Source organism: Stegostoma tigrinum, unplaced genomic scaffold (assembly GCF_030684315.1).
Source record: "Stegostoma tigrinum isolate sSteTig4 unplaced genomic scaffold, sSteTig4.hap1 scaffold_469, whole genome shotgun sequence".
Taxonomy (NCBI): Eukaryota; Metazoa; Chordata; class Chondrichthyes; order Orectolobiformes; family Stegostomatidae; genus Stegostoma; species Stegostoma tigrinum.
Genome location: NW_026728397.1, coordinates 19,316 through 37,500, shown reverse-complemented (window position 1 = coordinate 37,500; position 18,185 = coordinate 19,316). Strand labels below are relative to the sequence as shown.

Here is an 18,185-nt window from a genome sequence, read left to right as displayed (position 1 = left end):
GTGTAATGTGTAACGTCAGCCATTTTCCAGTCCTCTGGGACCCTCCAGCGATTCCCGCCGACAGCGCCCCCACAATCCCTCAGGGCTCTGAGGGTGCAGTCCGCACAGTGGTCTCTTCGCATTCAGGCCTTTCAACTTCGCCAGCACCGTCTCCTTAGAGGCGGCCGCTACCCCCCACCTCTGAACCCCCTCACCCTCCCGACGGTCTGGCCGGCCCCGGTGCCTTCCACAGCGAAGAATGGCCCTTCAGTTCCTCCGCCATTTCCAGATCGCTGTGACAGAGCTCCCCTCACCCCCCCCAAACCCTCAAACACCAGACAGCCTGGGCCACGCTAGTCTTCCAACCCCGGGGACCTGGCCCCTGCGCTGGGCTTGCGTGCCCTCTGCTCTCAGAGACCCCCCCCACCCCCAACACGGGCCTGGCGTGGGTCTCCCCTCCTGCACCCATCAGTCCACTCCATTCCCCCGTTTGTGGGAGAAAGCAGCGAGTGGGTTGGGGGGGAAGTAAAGGAGTTCCAGCTGACGAGCCTTACTCCCAGTTTGGGGCAGCTCAGAGTCAACCACATTGCTGTGGGTCTGGAGTCACGTGTAGGCCCAGACCAGGTAAGGGACGTGAGTGAACCAGATGGGTTTTCTCCCCCAACAATCAGCAATGGATTCAGGCTCTTCATTCGACTCTTCATTCTAGATATTTTATTGCGTTCAAATGCCACCCTGTGCCCCGGAGGGAGTCGAACCGGGATTCCTGGAATATTGTCTGGCTCTCTGGTCCAGCGATAACACCACTAGGCCAACACCTCTCTGCACTGCCAGGGCTGGAGTGGGGGCAGATGCGAGAGGGGCATTTAGATGAGCACCGGGATGGATATGTGGAGGGATGTGGGCCAAGGACAGGCTAAGAGGATGAGTTTAATTTGGCATCATGTCAGGCACACCATGGTGGGCCGAAGGGCCTGCTCCTGTGCTGTACTGTCCCATATCCTACGATGAATGGCCTTTGGAAACAGTTCAGGAGGGGGTTCGCTCGGGACGGGTTACTGGGATCAAGGGTGGTCACTGATGGGCTGGGCCTGGGTTGGTTTGGAGTGTCGCAAGATCCAGGGGGGGTGGTCTCATTGAAACAGACAGGACTGAGAGGGGGAGGGGGGGGAGGTGCTGGGAAGATATTCCCGTTGGGTCCGGGAATCTCAATCACTGTGACGGAATAAGGGCACACAGCTCGAACCTAGACAGGAATGGTGTGTCTTTCACCCAGGGGGCCATATGTGTCTGGGATTGTGCACCCCACCCCAGAGAGTTCTGGTGGCTAGATCAATGAAAGTGTTTGAAGAGGAGGGGGAGAGGGGTGCAGGCAGTGTGTTGAGGCCTGGGATGGGTCAGCACGTCCTTGTGGATTAGCAGGGCAGCTTTTAGGGGCCGAATGGACTACCCCTGCTCTTACTTTATGTCCTTCTGTCTGTCCCCCTCCATCTCCCCGGCCCCAGCGCTGTGCTCTCCCTTTCTCAATTCCTTCAGTTTTTCACATTCTCTGCCCCTCCCTCAGCTCTCACTCCTATCCACCTGCTCCTCCATCTGTCTCTTTCTCCTTCCCTCTCTATTCCTCCCTCCCCGTATTCCTCTGCTCCCACCCTCTTCCCTCTACTCGGCTGCTTCTCATTCTTACCATTTCGCTTCCTCTGCCAAGTCCATCTGTTTGTTTCTCTCCCCATATACGATCGCTTCTTTTCCAGTGCTTCCCCTACCTCGCTCTCTGTCTCTGTCTCATTCTCTCTCTCTCTCTCCGTCTCTGTCTCATTCTCCCTCTGTCTCTCCATCTCTGTCTCATTCTCCCTCTCTCTCTGTCTCTGTCTCATCCTCCCTCTCTCTCTCTCCGTCTCAGTCTCATCCTCCCTCTCTCTCTCTGTCTGTCTCTTTATCTCTGTCTCATCCTCTCTCTCATTCAGTTTCATCTTCTCGCTCTCTCTCCATCTCGGTCTCATCCTCCCTCTGCCTCTGTCTCTCTGTCTCTGTCTCTCTGTCTCTGTCTCATCCTCCATCTGTCTCATCCTCCATCTGTCTCATCCTCCATCTGTCTCATCCTCCATCTGTCTCATCCTCCCTCTGTCTCTCTGTCTCAGTTCATCCTCTCCCTGTCTCTGTCTCATCCTCTCTCTATAACTCCCTGACTCACTCACTCTCTCTGTGTCTTTCTCTCTGTCTGTTTCTCTCTCCATCTGTCTCTGTATCTGTCTCTAACTCTCTCTCTCTCTCTCACACACACACGCGCACACACACACACACACACAGACACACACAGACACACAGACACACAGACACACACACACACACACACACACACACACAGTGGGCTGCCTCACCTTCACAGAAGAACATATCCCACACACGCAGCACCGTGGCCCAGGGCAGGGTACGAGAGAAGAGACACATGAACCATTCTGTCATGTAAATGAGGGGGTCAACCTGGTGTTTCTTCAGGTGTCTGTATGCCACGGTGCTGACCTTCCTCAGCAAGCTGAACAGGACCTGCCCATCGAGCTGCACTGCCTCCTGGCGGGGGCCCAAACATACTGCAATCAGTGACAGAAGGTGCAGGAGAGCGGAAATAGCGATCATAACATAGCAGGAGGACAAAAGGAATAGCACACAGAGGGTAGAAGAAGGAGGAATCTCAGTACAGGTGAGGAGCTTGAGAAAGAGGGAACAGTGATCACAAAAAAGGTAGAGATAGCAGTGAGCAGAATGAGGTAGAGGGAAGAAGGGTCACTGCATGGGTAGCATACTGAGTGAGAGAGGCATAACAGATATTGTAAAGTAGGGCACGGAGAGATTAAGGGAACCATGATAGTTGTACAGGGAACAGAGCCTGACACAGGAGAGGGAACAGCGATCACAACAATAATACTCACCAGGCCTTGACTGTAATATCCTGGGACATACAGTTCACAGATTTGAACCAGACACCAGAAAGCATCCTGTGAAAGACAGGCGGAAGCAGTAATGTGTTAAATTACATGCCTCAATCACTCCCAGCTCCACCTCCCCCCATATCCATCATGTGCTATCTTCCCAATTTCTCCCCATTATCCCTCATTCTCCATCTCTCCCATCCCTTCATCGCCACTGACCTACCCTTACTCGATGTTCCGCAGGTTCTACCTTCCCATATCTTTCTCTCCCAATACACAAGCCATTCTTTTATTCACACATTGAGACATGGGCCTCACTATCTGGACCCAGCATTTATTGCCCCGTCCCTAGTTGCCCCCCTTGAGAAGGTGGGGGTGAGCTGCCTTGAACCGCTGCAGTCCATGGGTGTCCCTTAGGGAGGGAAGTCCAGGGATTCTGACCCAGCGACACTGAAGGAACGGGGGTATATTTCCGAGTCAGGATGGGGGGGTGGCTCGGAGGGGAACTTGCAGGGGGTGGGGGTCCCATGTATCTGCTGCCCCTTGTCTTTCTGGATGGAAGTGGGTCGTGGGTTTGGAAGGTGCTGCCTGAGGGTCTTTGGTGAGTTTCTGCAGAGCATCTTGTAGATGGTACACACTGCTGCGACTGAGCGTCGGTGGGGGGAGAGAGTGGGATGTTTGTGGATGTGGTGCCAATCGAGCGGGGGCTGCTTTGTCCTGGATGGTGTCGAGCTTCTTGAGTGTTGTTGGAGCTGCCCCCATCCAGGGGCAAGTGGGGAGTATCCCATCACCCTCCTGCCTTGTAGATGGGGAGACAGGACGGGAGTTACTCGCTGCAGGATTCCCAGCCTCTGACCTGCTCTTGTAGCCGCTGTGTTTATGTGGTGGGCCCAGGTGAGTTTCTGGTCAATGGTAACCCCCAGGATGTGGGTAGTGGGGGATCCAGTGATGGTAACCCCCAGGGTGTGGGTAGTGGGGGATCCAGTGATGGTAACCCCCAGTGTGTGGGTAGTGGGGGATCCAGTGATGGTAACCCCCAGGGTGTGGGTAGTGGGGGATCCAGTGATGGTAACCCCCAGGGTGTGGGTAGTGGGGGATCCAGTGATGGTAACCCCCAGGGTGTGGGTAGTGGGGGATCCAGTGATGGTAACCCCCAGGGTGTGGGTAGTGGGGGATCCAGTGATGGTAACCCCCAGGGCGTGGGTAGTGGGGGATCCAGTGATGGTAACCCCCAGGGTGTGGGTAGTGGGGGATCCAGTGATGGTAACCCCCAGGGTGTGGGTAGTGGGGGATCCAGTGATGGTAACCCCCAGTGTGTGGGTAGTGGGGGATCCAGTGATGGTAACCCCCAGGGTGTGGGTAGTCGGGGATCCAGTGATGGTAACCCCCAGGGCATGGGTAGTGGGGGATCCAGTGATGGTAACCCCCAGGGTGTGGGTAGTGGGGGATCCAGTGATGGTAACCCCCAGGGTGTGGGTCGTGGGGGATCCAGTGATGGTAACCCCCAGGGTGTGGGTAGTGGGGGATCCAGTGATGGTAACCCCCAGGGTGTGGGTCGTGGGGGATCCAGTGATGGTAACCCCCAGGGTGTGGGTCGTGGGGGATCCAGTGATGGTAACCCCCAGGGTGTGGGTAGTGGGGGATCCAGTGATGGTAACCCCCAGGGTGTGGGTAGTGGGGGATCCAGTGATGGTAATGCTGTCAGTAAGAATTGGAAACTGATTGGTGTCTCTTTATTCCGAGGCTGCGCCCTCTGACCCTAGACTCTTCCTTTGGGTGGAGGACGTCTCTCAGCATTTACCCTGTCAAGCCCATTAAGAATCCGAAATGTCTCAGTGAGATCTCCCTTCGTTGTTCTTAACTTTAGGGAGCAGTTAGTTTGGAAGAATGTGAGGTGTTGCGTTTTGGCAAATCGAACAAAGGCAGGATTTATACAATTAACAGTAGGGCCCTGAGTCGAGAGACCTGCTGGTTCAGGTATATAATTCTTTGAAGTTTACAACACATGTGCTAAGTAGGTGTTCAGCATGCTTGCTTTCATTCCTCATCCCTTTGCGTGCAGGAGCTGGGGATGTCATGTTGAGATTACACAGGATGTTGGTGAAGCCTCTGTGAGAACAGTGTCCAGTTTTGGTCGCCCGGTTATCAGAAGGCCAGTGTTAAACTGGTGAGGGCTCGGAAACGATTGACGGTGTGACCGGAGAGTTTCGGTTGTGAGGACAGGCTGGGACTCGTTTCCCTGGAGCGTAGGAGGCTGAGGGGTGACCTTAGAGAGTTTTGTAACATCATGAGGGACACAGATACAGCTAGGGCCCTTTCCCCCAGCAGCGGAGATCTGCATGGGGTGGCATCATTTTAGAGTGAGAGGAGAAAGGCTTAAAAAAACTGACGTGCGAGGTGATTTTTTTACAGAGAGTGGGTCATGTGTGGAAGGAACCTCCAGAGGAAGTGATAGACATGGGTGCAGTTACTCAATGTTTAAAAGATATTTGAATAGGGACATGAATAGGAAGGATTTGGAGGGATATGGGCCAGGAGCAGCCAGGTGGGGCTGGTATAATTTGGGATAGTGTTCAGCACGGACTGGTTGGGCCGAAGGGTCTGCGATTCTGTGAGTCCCAACCTGTTCAGGCATTGCTCAGAAGGCAATCCTTCAGTCCCAGGGATCATCCCAGCGAACCCTCTCCGAACTGATGTCTTTCCTTAAATGATAGGGACTAAAGCTATGCACGATACTCCAGTACATCTCCTTATCCAGCAGCAGTAAGACTTCCAGAGATAGTGGGAACTGCAGATGCTGGAGAATCCGAGATAACAAGGTGTGGAGCTGGATGAACACAGCAGGACAAGCAGCATCAGAGGAGCAGGTTGAGGCTGACATTTCGGGCCTAGACCCTTCTTTAGAAAATCCAAAACGTCAGCTTTCCTGCTCCTCTGATGCTGCTTGGCCTGCTGTGTTCATCCAGTTCCACGCCTTGTTATCTCAGTAAGACTTCCCAACTGTTCTAATCCAAATCCACCCCAAACTTTGAAATAGAGGAAAGGGATGCTGGGGAAGGTATGAATGCTATCACTAAAGATGATTGGCTGGGAACACTATAGTTCAAGTTCTATAGATGGGTCAGTTTTTGTCCAGAGTGTGCGGGAGGGCTTCCTGACACAGCATGTAGATAGGCCAACAAGGGGCGAAGCCACATTAGATTTGGTACTGGGTAATGAGCCCTGCCAGCTGTTAGATTTGGAAGTAGGTGAGCACTTTGGTGATAGCGATCACAATTCTGTTATGTTTACTTTAGTGATGGAAAGGGATAGGTGTATACCACTGGGCAAGAGTTATAGCTGGGGGAAAGGCAATTACGATGAGATTAGGCAAGATTTAGGGAGCATAGGATGGGGAAGGAAACTGCAGGGGATGAGCACATTAGAAATGTGGAGCTTATTCAAGGAAAAGCTCCTGTGTGTCCTCGATAAGTATGTACCTGTCAGGCAGGGAGGAAGCTGTAGAGTGCGGGAGCCGTGGTTTACAAAGGAGGTGGAATCTCTGGTCAAGAGGAAGAAGAAGGCTTATTTTAGGATGAGATGTGAAGGCTCAATTAGGGCGCTTGAGGGCTACGAGGTAGCTAGGATAGACCTAAAGAGAGAGATCAGAAGAGCCAGGAGGAGACCTGAGAAATTGTTGGTGGATAGGATCAGGGTAAACCCTAAGGCTTTCTACAGGTATTTAAGGAATAAAAAAATGACGAAAGTAAGATTAGGCCCAATCAAGGATAGTAGTGGGAAGTTGTGTGTGGAATCAGAGGAGATAGGGGAAGCGCTAAATGAATATTTTTCAACAGTATTCACTCTCGAAAACGACAATGTTGTCGAGGAGAATACTGAGATACAGGCTACTAGACTAGGTGCGATTGAGGTTCACAAGGAAGCGGTATTAGAAATCCTACAGTGTGTGATGATAGTTAAGTCCCCTGGGCAAGATGGGATTTATCCTCAGATCCTCTGGGAAGCCAGGGAGGAGATTGCCGAGCCTTTGGCATTGATCTTTAACTCGTCATTGTCTACAGGAATAGTGCCAGATGACTGGAGGATAGCAAATGTGGTTCCCCTGTTCAAGAAGGAGAGTACAGACAACCCTGGTAATTATAGACCAGTGAGTCTTACCTCAGTTGTTGGTAAAGTGTTGGAAAAGGTTATAAGGGATAGGATTTATAATCATCTAGAAAAGAATAAATTGATTAGGGATAGTCAGCATGGTTTTGTGAAGGGAAGGTCGTGCCTCACAAACCTTATTGAGTTCTTTGAGAAGGTGACCAAACAGGTAGATGAGAGTAAACCGGTTGATGTGGTGTATATGGATTTCAGCAAGGCGTTCGATAAGGTTCCCCACAGTAGCCTATTGTACAAAATGCGGAGGAATGGGATTGTGGGAGATATAGCAGTTTGGATCAGAAATTGGCTTGCTGAAAGAAGACAGAGGGTGGTAGTTGATGGGAAATGTTCATCCTGGAGACCAGTTACTAGTAGTGTACCACAAGGGTCGGTGTTGGGTCCACTGCTGTTTGTCATTTTTATCAATGACCTGGATGAGGGCGTAGAAGGATGGGTTAATAAATTTGCAGACGACACTGAGGTCGGTGGAGTTGTGGATAGTGACAAAAGATGCTGTAGGTTGCAGAGAGACATAGACAATTGCAGAGCTGGGCTGAGAGGTGGCAAATGGAGTTTAATGCAGACAAGTGTGAGGTGATGCACTTTGGTAGGAGTAACCGGAAGGCAAAATACTGGGCTAATGGTAAGATCCTGGGTAGTGTAGATGAGCAGAGAGATCTCGGTGTCCATGTACACAGATCCTTGAAAGTTGCCACCCAGGTTGACAGGGCTGTTAAGGAGGCATACAGTATTTTAGCTTCTATTAATAGAGGGATCGAGTTCCGGAACCAAGAGGTTATGGTGAAGCTGTACAAAACTCTGGTGCGGCTGCACTTGGAGTATTGTGTACAGTTCTGGTCACCGCATTATAAGAAGGATGTGGAAGCTTTGGAAAGGATGCAGAGGAGATTTACTAGGATGTTGCCTGGTATGGAGGGAAGGTCTTACGAGGAAAGGCTGAGGGACTTGAGGCTGTTTTCATTAGAGAGAAGAAGGTTGAGAGGTGACTTAATTGAAACATATAAAATAATCAGAGGGTGAGATAGGGTGGACAGGGAGAGCCTTTTTCCTAGGATGGTGATGGCGAGCACGAGGGGGCATAGCTTTAAATTGAGGGGTGAAAGATATAGGACAGATGTCAGAGGTAGTTTCTTTACTCAGAGAGTAGTAAGGAAATGGAACGCTTTGGCTGCAATGGTAGTAGATTCGCCAACTTTAGGTACATTTAAGTCGTCATTGGATAAGTGTATGGACGTACATGGAATAGTATAGGTTAGATGGGCTTGAGATCGGTATGACAGGTCGGCACAACATCGAGGGCCGAAGGGCCTGTACGCTGCTGTAATGTTCTATGTTCTATGTTCTAACAGGGAGGTACAATGTCATCCGGCAGGGGCCCATCAATTGGAAGTTGTGGCGATCGGATCTGTGAGAGTTATAGAATCATGGGGATGTACAGCAGAAGCAGACCCTATGGTCCAAATCATCTGGATGGAGAGAAGGAGGAAGAGAGGTGACCTGATCGAGGTGTACAAGGTAATGAGAGCATGGATAGAGTCGATAGCCAGAGATGTTTCCCCAGGGCAGGATTGACTGCCACGAGGGGTCATAGTTTTAAGGTGTTAGCAGGAAGGTATAGAGGAGACGTCAGAGGGAGGTTCTTCACCCAGAGAGTTGTGAGCGCATGGAATGCTTTGCCAGTGGTAGTCATGGAAGCGGAGTCATCGGTGACATTTAAGCGACTGCTGGACATGCACATGGACAGCAGTGAATTGAGGGGAATGTAGGTTAGGTTATTTTATTTTTGGATTAGGATTAATCCACGGCACAACTTCGTGGGCCGAAGGGCCTGTACTGTGCTGTACTTTTCTATGTTCTGTTCTATCTGCGCTAACCAGATATCCTAAATTAATCTCGTCCCGTTTGCCAGCATTTAGCTCATATCCCTCTGAACCCTTCCTATTCATAGACCCATCGAGGTGTCTGAAGATATAACCAGCCCTGTAGGTAGGGCAGGGAGAGGAGCACGGGTGTGCTGCATTCGGACTTCCAGAGGTAATTTCCTCAAGCGTTATTTGGGAATATGAGAGGTCACGGCGCAGTGAGGAATATTTGGTACGGATCGGAGATTGGCAGCTCAGCAGGGAACAGGGGCGGGAGTTGCTGAAAAAGTCCAGCATCTGTTTCGGGGAAATAAATCAAGGGCAGCGGTAACATTTCGGGGTCTGGTGACCCTTCCTCCGATCCAGAAGCCAGGGCTGGGTGTACTCCAGGGTGTAATGAGGGGTCTCCCGCACGGCTCGGGGAGTGGGCTCGGCGCTGGGACCTCAGCTCTTTACAGGAAAGGGTTTGGGAATTTTGGATTCACTGATGACCAGGAGCTGGGAGGGAAAGTGGGAGGTTGGGTGTGGTGGGGGTTGGGGGCGGTGTGTGAAGGGGTCAATGAGGAGCATTCGGAAAACAGCAGCTAGGCCCAGCTCGAAGAGCTACGGAAAATTACAGGGATAATCCCAGGAACGGGTTGGGTTACCCAAAGAGGGAAGCCCGGGCTTGAATCATCTGGAGTTGAGTAGGGAGTCGGCGGGGGTGGGGGAGGCTGGTTTTTCACACATAGGCTGGTGAGTGCCTGGAACGCCCCTGGCCAGAGGATGTGAGGGAATCAGACACAGGGACAGCATTCAATAAAAACCTGGATAAATATGGGAATGGGAAGGGAATTATCCCGTACGTGAAGGCAGGCTTTCAATGTAAGGGCCAAATGTGGTGGCGCAGGTTTGATGGGCCGAAGGGCCTGTTCGCTGAACCAGTTTAGACCCTGCGAGCAAACAGCTTCCTTCCCAACTCTTGCCTCGAACGTCAGTGGGTGCAATGATATTGAAGGTCGAGGTGGGTCGGCTCCTGAGGACCGAGGGTGGGGACGGAGTGGTGGGGGGGTGGGGGTGGCGTTCCCGAACGGGGATGATGCAGGAATGCCGGAATTTAACCGGGACCCGCGGTGATCTGGTTGGATCACAGCCCGAGGGGTGCCAGCGGCTCGCTCCCAATCCCCACCCGAACACTGCGCTGCCCCTGACCAGCACAGACAGAAATAGATAGGTTTCAGTCAGACGCTGCCCGACACACACCCCCCCCACCCCCCTCACCCACACATCCCCCACACACACCCCCCACCACCCTCACCTACACATCCCCCACACACACCCCCCCACCCCCTCACCCACACATCACCCACACACACACCCCCCACCCCCTCACCCACACATCCCCCACACACACACCCCCCACCCCCTCACCCACACATCCCCCAAACACACACCCCCCCACCCCCTCACCTACACATCCCCCACACACACCCCCCACCCCCTCACCCACACATCCCCCACACACACACCCCCACCCCCCTCACCCACACATCCCCCACACACACCTCCCACCCCCCTCACCCGCACATCCCCCACACACACACCCCCACCCCCCTCACCCGCACATCCCCCACACACACCTCCCCACCCCCCTCACCCACACACACCCCCCCAGCCCCTCACCCACACATCACCCACACACACACACCCCCCACCCCCTCACCCACACATCCCCCACACACACACCCCCCACCCCCTCACCCACACATCCCCCAAACACACACCCCCCCACCCCCTCACCTACACATCCCCCACACACACCCCCCACCCCCTCACCCACACATCCCCCACACACACACCCCCAGCCCCTCACCCACACATCCCCCAAACACACCTCCCACCCCCCTCACCCGCACATCCCCCACACACACACCCCCACCCCCCTCACCCACACATCCCCCACACACACCTCCCACCCCCCTCACCCGCACATCCCCCACACACACCCCCCCACCCCCCTCACCCACACACACCCCCCCACCCCCCTCACCCACACACACACACCCCCACCCCCCTCACCCACACAACCCCCACACACACACACCCCCACCCCCCTCACCCACACATCCCCCACACACACACCCCCACCCCCCTCACCCACACATCCCCCACACACACCTCCCACCCCCCTCACCCGCACATCCCCCACACACACACCCCCACCCCCGTCACCCACACATCCCCCACACACACACACACCCACCCCCCTCACCCACACATCCCCCACACACACACACACCCACCCCCATCACCCACACATCCCCCACACACACACCCCCACCCCCCTCACCCACACATCCCCCACACACAACCCCCCCCACACACACACCCACACACACAACCCCCCCACACACACACACCCCCACACACACACCCCCCCAAACACACAACCCCCCCCCACACACACCCCCCCACAAACACAACCCTCCCCACACACACACACACACCCCCCACACACACACACCCACACACACAACCCCCCCCACACACACTCCCCCACACACACAACCCCCCACACACCCACACACACACCCACACACACACACACATCCCCACACACACCACACCACCCACCCACACATCCCCCACACACTCCCCCCACCCACACACCTCCACCTCACCCACACACACCCCCACCCACACATCCCCCACATACACACACCCACACACACACAGGCACACCCCCCACACACAACCCCCCACACACACACTCCCCCCACCCACACACCCCCACCTCACCCACACACACCCCCACCGACACATCCCCCACACACACACACACCCACACACAGACACACCCCCCACACACAACACCCCCACACACACCCCCCACCCACACCACACATCCCCCACACACACGCCCCCACCCACACCACCCCCCCACACACTCATCCCCCACACACAACCCCCCCACACACCCACACACACACCCACACACACACACATCCCCACACACACCACACCACCCACCCACACATCCCCCACACACTCCCCCCACCCACACACCTCCACCTCACCCACACACACCCCCATCCACACATCCCCCACACACACACACCCACACACAACACCCCCCACACACACACCCCCACCCACACTACACCACCCACCCACACATCCCCCACACACACCCCCCCCACCCACACCACCCCCCCACACACTCATCCCCCACACACTCCCACCCCCCCCCACACACCCCCCCCACACACACCACCCACACACACCCCCCCACACACAATCCCCACACACACACCCCCACACATACACCCCCCACACACACCCCCCCACCCACACCCCTCCCTACACACACTCATCCCCCACACACACACCCGCCACCCACAAACCCCCACCCACACATTCCTCACACACTCCCAAACCACCCCCCCAACCCACACATCCCCCATACCGCCCCACCTCACCCACACCCCCCACCCCACCCACTAACCACCCCCCACCCCACCACTAACACCCCACCCCACCCACACACCCGCCCCCCACCACAACCGCCTCTTGCCATCTGAACTCCAGGGAGTATAATCCAGAACAACTCCATCTCCACCCCCCACCCCCCCCGATGTGGCCCTGCCATCCCAGGGGTCAGCCTGGGAAACCCTTCCTGCTCCCTCTCCACTGCCAGAACATCCTTCCTCAGGCCCAGGAGGGCCCACCCCCCCACCCCCAGGCTGCACCCACAGTCCCCCAGCGTGGGGTGAGGGGGGCACGGGGTGGGGACGAAGGCGCGGCACTGAGCACCTGGCTGCGGTGTATGGTTGGTGCCTGTTGGGGGGGACGGTAAGTAGGAGCAGGGGGAGGCCGTTCGGCCCATCGGGTCTGAAACGGGGCCCCAGGCGATGGGTCCAGCCAGGCCAGGGCTACATGGGCGCCCACTCCGGCCACCCCGGGGCAGGAGTCACGTCGCTAATAGTTACCAGTCCACAGTGCTGGGGCCTGGCAGATGCTCGATTGCCCTGGCCCTCTGGCCTGGTGGCAGCGCCAGTGTCTTTGGCGTTGGAGCCCACAATGTAATCACTGCCCAGGTCACGGGGCGGTGGGGGGTGAGGGAGGGGGCAGCGCGCAGAGCATTCGCCACATTGATGAGAGAACCGTGAGTGTGAGTGAGTGTGTGCAAGTGTGAGTGTTTGTGAGTGTGTATGTCTGTGAATGTGTATGTCTATGAGTGAGTGAGTCTGTGTGAGTGAGTGTGAGTGTATGAGTGTGAGAGAGTGAGTGTGAGTGAGTCTGTGTGAGTGTGAGTCTGGTGAGTGCAAGTGTGAGTGTTTGTGAGTTATGTCTGTGAGTGTGTGTGTGAGTGAGAGAGTGAGAGAGTCTGTGTGTGAGTCTGTGAGTGTGTGTATGAGTGTGAGTGAGTGAGTGAGTCTGTGTGAGTGTGAGTGAGTCTGTGTGTCTGTGTGAGTGTGAGTGTGTGTTAGTGTGAGTGAGTCTGTGTGTGTGCGTGTGTGTGTGTGTGAGTGTGTGTGTGTGAGTGAGTGAGTCTGTGTGTCTGTGTGAGTGTGAGTGTGAGTGTGTGTTAGTGTGAGTGAGTCTGTGTGTGTGTGTGTGTGTGAGTGAGTGAGTCTGTGTGTCTGTGTGTGTGCGTGTGTGTGTGTGTGAGTGAGTGAGTCTGTGTGTCTGTGTGAGTGTGAGTGTGAGTTAGTGTGAGTGAGTCTGTGTGTGTGTGTGTGTGTGAGTGAGTGAGTCTGTGTGTCTGTGTGTGTGCGTGTGTGTGTGTGTGAGTGAGTGAGTCTGTGTGTCTGTGTGAGTGTGAGTGTGAGTGTGTGTTAGTGTGAGTGAGTCTGTGTGTGTGTGTGTGAGTGTGTGAGTGAGTGAGTCTGTGTGTCTGTGTGTGTGTGTGAGTGTGTGTGAGTGTGTGCGAGTGAGTGTGAGTGAGTGTGAGTCTGTACAGCTTACCTCGGCTGGCATGTGCATGAGGAGGACAGCGGCGATGGGCCCCTGCGCCTGGCAGTATCCCTCCTCAGGTTTGTACACACTGTAGGCCTTCAGGATGTTACAGAGGTCCCTCTGCCTGGGAGCAACACACACAAAAGAGCTCAGTATAGGGACAGCAGGAGGCCATTCAGCCCCTTCCCCGGACTGTTACACAGGGGGACAGCAGGAGGCCATTCAGCCCCTTCCCCGGCCTGTTACACAGGGGGACAGCAGGAGGCCATTCAGCCCCTTCCCCGGCCTGTTACACAGGGGGACAGCAGGAGGCCATTCAGCCCCTTCCCCGGCCTGTTACACAGGGGGACAGCAGGAGGCCATTCAGCCCCTACCCAGGCCTGTTACACAGGGGGACAGCAGAAGGCCATTCAGCCCCTTCCCCAGCCTGTTACACAGGGGGACAGCAGGAGGCCATTCAGCCCCTTCCCCGGCCTGTTACACAGGGGGACAACAGGAAGCCATTCAGCCCCTTCCCCAGCCTGTTACACAGGGGGACAGCAGGAGGCCATTCAGCCCCTTCCCCAGCCTGTTACACAGGGGGACAGCAAGAAGCCATTCAGCCCCTTCCCCGGCCTGTTACACAGGGGGACGGCAGGAAGCCATTCAGCCCCTTCCCCGGCCTGTTACACACGGGTGACAGCAGGAGGCCATTCAGCCCCTTCCCCAGCCTGTTACACAGGGGGGACAGCAGGAGGCCATTCAGGCCCTTCCCCGGCCGGTTACACTGAAGAGCTCTTACCCATTTCCCTCTCGGGAGACGAACATCTCGTGGAAGGGGAACTGCCGGTGCAGGTCCTTCTCGATGGCGTCCAGCCACTGCCTGTCCCCTGGCGCCTGGACTAACCTCTGGAAGGCAGAGAGCCAGCATGGTCATACGGTAAAACAACAACTGACTGCATTGACATAGCGCCTGCAGGACAGGGCGGAGCTGCAGTGAGGCTTCACCATGACACTCAGCTGGGAGACTGAGCCGGGAACACCGATATTTTTGGGATCTGGATGAGGGAAGTGAATGCAGCATCACGGAGTTTGCAGATGACACAAAAATAGTGAGGAAGGCGAGTGGTGAGGGTGTTAGAGTCTCACAGGGATACAGACAGGTTCAGTGAGTGGATATAAATGTGGCAGATGGAACAGAATGTGGGGAATGTGAAGTGATGCACTTTGGCAAGAAGAATAGAGGAGTTGAACATTATTTAATTAGAGAAAGACTGCAGAAAGCTACAGAGCAGAAGGATTTGGGAATCCTCATTCACAACTCACAAAAAGCCAGCATCCGAGTTCAGCGGGCAATAGGGAAGGCAAATGGAATGTTGGCTTTTATTTCAGAGGGAATGGATTATGAAAGTAAGGAGGGTTTGCTAAAACTAGTCAGAACACAGCTGGGATTCCATGACCAGTTTTGTGGCCCCTTATCTGAGGAAATATATAAGGAAAAGGTTCACTCAGCTGATCCTGGGTATGGAAGGACTGTCTGACAAGGAGAGGTTGAGTTGGTTGGGCCTGTACTCATTGGGAGTTTAGAAGGATGAAACGTACAGGATACTTCAAGGAGGTTGTGCTACAGGGACAATGTAGAGGGAGCTTTACTCTGGATCTAACACCTGCTGTCCTGGTCCCAGTGGATGTATGATCAGGGGACGGTGTAGAGGGAGTTAGGTTGAGGGATGTACCTGATACACTCCTTTATTCTCCTGCTTTTTGATGTAGGCTGCACACAGGGTGGGCCAACCCGCTGCTCTCACGGAGGCTGGAATACCCTTCCGACATCGTAACTGCACCTGGGGGTGAACGGACAGACGTTACATTCCCAAACCAAGGGATACAGAGACAGGAACTGTGCACGGTGCTGCCAGTGTGGGTCTAACTGAGGGATATAGAGACCGGAACTGTGCACGGTGCTCCCAGTGTGGGTCTGACTGAGGGATATAGAGACCGCAATTGTGCACGATGCTCCCGGTGTGGGTTGACTGAGGGATATAGAGACCGGAACTGTGCACGGTGCTCCCGGTGTGGGTTGACTGAGGGATATAGAGACCGGAACTGTGCACGGTGCTCCCAGTGTGGGTCTAACTGAGGGATACAGAGAGAGGAACTGTGCACGGTGCTCCCGGTGTGGGTCTAACTGAGGGATATAGAGACAGGAACTGTGCACGGTGCTCCCAGTGTGGGTCTAACTGAGGGGTATAGAGACCGGAACTGTGCACGGTGCTCCCAGTGTGGGTCTGACTGAGGGATAAAGAGACAGAAACTGTGCACGGTGCTCCCAGTGTGGGTCTAACTGACGGATATAGAGACCGGAACTGTGCACGGTGATCCCAGTGTGGGTCTAACTGAGGGATATAGAGACCGGAACTGTGCCCGGTGATCCCGGTGTGGGTCTGACTGAGGGATATAGAGACCGGAACTGTGCACAGTGCTCCCGGTGTGGGTCTGACTGAGGGATATAGAGACCGGAACTGTGCACGGTCCTCCCGGTGTGGGTCTGACTAAGGGATACAGAGACCGGAACGGTGCACGGTGCTCCCGGTGTGGGTCTGACTGAGGGATATAGAGACTGGAACTGTGCACGGTGTTCCCGGTGTGGGACTGACTGAGGGATATAGAGACCGGAACTGTGCACGGTGCTCCCGGTGTGGGTCTGACTGAGGGATATAGAGACCGGAACTGTGCACGGTGGCCCCATTGTGGGTCTCACTGAGGGATATAGAGACCGGAACTGTGCACGGTGCTCCTGGTGTGGGTCTGACTGAGGGATCTCGAGACAGGAACTGTGCACGGTGCTCCCGGTGTGGGTCTGACTGAGGGATACAGAGACAGGAACTGTGCACGGTGCTCCCAGTGTGGGTCTGACTGAGGGATATAGAGACAGGAACTGTGCGCGGTGCTCCCAGTGTGGGTCTGACTGAGGGATATCGAGACTGGAACTGTGCACGGTGCTCCCAGTGTGGGTCTAACTGAGGGATATAGAGACAGGAACTGTGCACGGTGCTCCCAGTGTGGGTCTGACTGAGGGATATAGAGACCAGAACTGTGCACGGTGCTCCCAGTGTGGGTCTAACTGAGAGATATAGAGACCGGAACTGTGCACGGTGATCCCGGTGTGGGTCTGACTGAGGGATATAGAGACCGGAACTGTGCACGGTGCTCCCAGTGTGGGTCTGACTGAGGGATATCGAGACCGGAACTGTGCACGGTGCTCCCAGTGTGGGTCTAACTGAGGGATATAGAGACCGGAACTGTGCACGGTGCTCCCAGTGTGGGTCTAACTGAGGGATAGAGAGACCGGAACTGTGCACGGTGCTCCCAGTGTGGGTCTAACTGAGGGATATAGAGACTGGAACTGTGCACGGAGCTCCCAGTGTGGGTCTAACTGAGGGATATAGAGACAGGAACTCTGCACGGTGCTCCCAGTGTGGGTCTGACTGAGGGATATAGAGACCGGTACTGTGCACGGTGCACCCAGTGTGGGTCTGACTGAGGGATATAGAGACTGGAACTGTGCACGGTGCTCCAATTGTGGCTCTGACTGAGGGATATAGAGACCGGAACTGTGCACGGTGCTCCCAGTGTGGGTATGACTGAGGGATATAGAGACCGGAACTGTGCACGGTGCTTCCAGTGTGGGTCTGACTGAGGGATATAGAGACTGGAACTGTGCACGGTGCTCCCAGTGTGGGTCTAACTGAGGGATATAGAGACCGGAACTGTGCACGGTGCTCCCAGTGTGGGTCCTACTGAGGGATATAGACACCGGAACTGTGCACGGTGCTCCCGGTGTGGGCCTGACTGAGGGATATAGAGACCGGAACTGTGCACGGTGATCCCAGTGTGGGTCTGACTGAGGGATATAGAGACCGGAAATGTGCACGGTGATCCCAGTGTGGGTCTGACTGAGGGATATAGAGACCGGAACTGTGCACGGTGATCCCAGTGTTGGTCCTACTGAGGGATATAGAGACCGGAACTGTGCACGGTGCTCCCGGTGTGGGTCTGACTGAGGGATATAGAGACCGGAACTGTGCACGGTGATCCCAGTGTGGGTCTGACTGAGTGATATAGAGACCGGAACTGTGCACGGTGATCCCAGTGTGGGTCTGACTGAGGGATATAGAGACCGGAACTGTGCACGGTGATCCCAGTGTTGGTCTAACTGAGGGAGATAGAGACCGGAACTGTGCACGGTGCTGCCAGTGTGGGTCTAACTGAGGGATATAGAGACCGGAACTGTGCACGGTGCTCCCGGTGTGGGTCTGACTGAGGGATACAG

The 18,185-nt window shown here is 55.0% G+C and overlaps 1 protein-coding gene across 1 annotated transcript in view; it reads right to left on the bottom strand.

The window, feature by feature from the left end:
• The window catches only part of LOC125449556 (TBC1 domain family member 10A-like), a 40,758-nt gene that overhangs the window by 5,618 nt on the left and 16,955 nt on the right, over positions 1 to 18,185 (bottom strand). The window contains exons 3-7 of the mRNA XM_059644049.1: positions 15,589 to 15,696; positions 14,655 to 14,761; positions 13,883 to 13,997; positions 2,907 to 2,972; positions 2,358 to 2,547 (exon numbers count right to left, since the gene is read on the bottom strand). Of these exons, the coding sequence (XP_059500032.1) occupies positions 2,358 to 2,547; positions 2,907 to 2,972; positions 13,883 to 13,997; positions 14,655 to 14,761; positions 15,589 to 15,696 (586 nt within the window). The remainder of the gene's footprint in view (positions 1 to 2,357; positions 2,548 to 2,906; positions 2,973 to 13,882; positions 13,998 to 14,654; positions 14,762 to 15,588; positions 15,697 to 18,185) is intronic.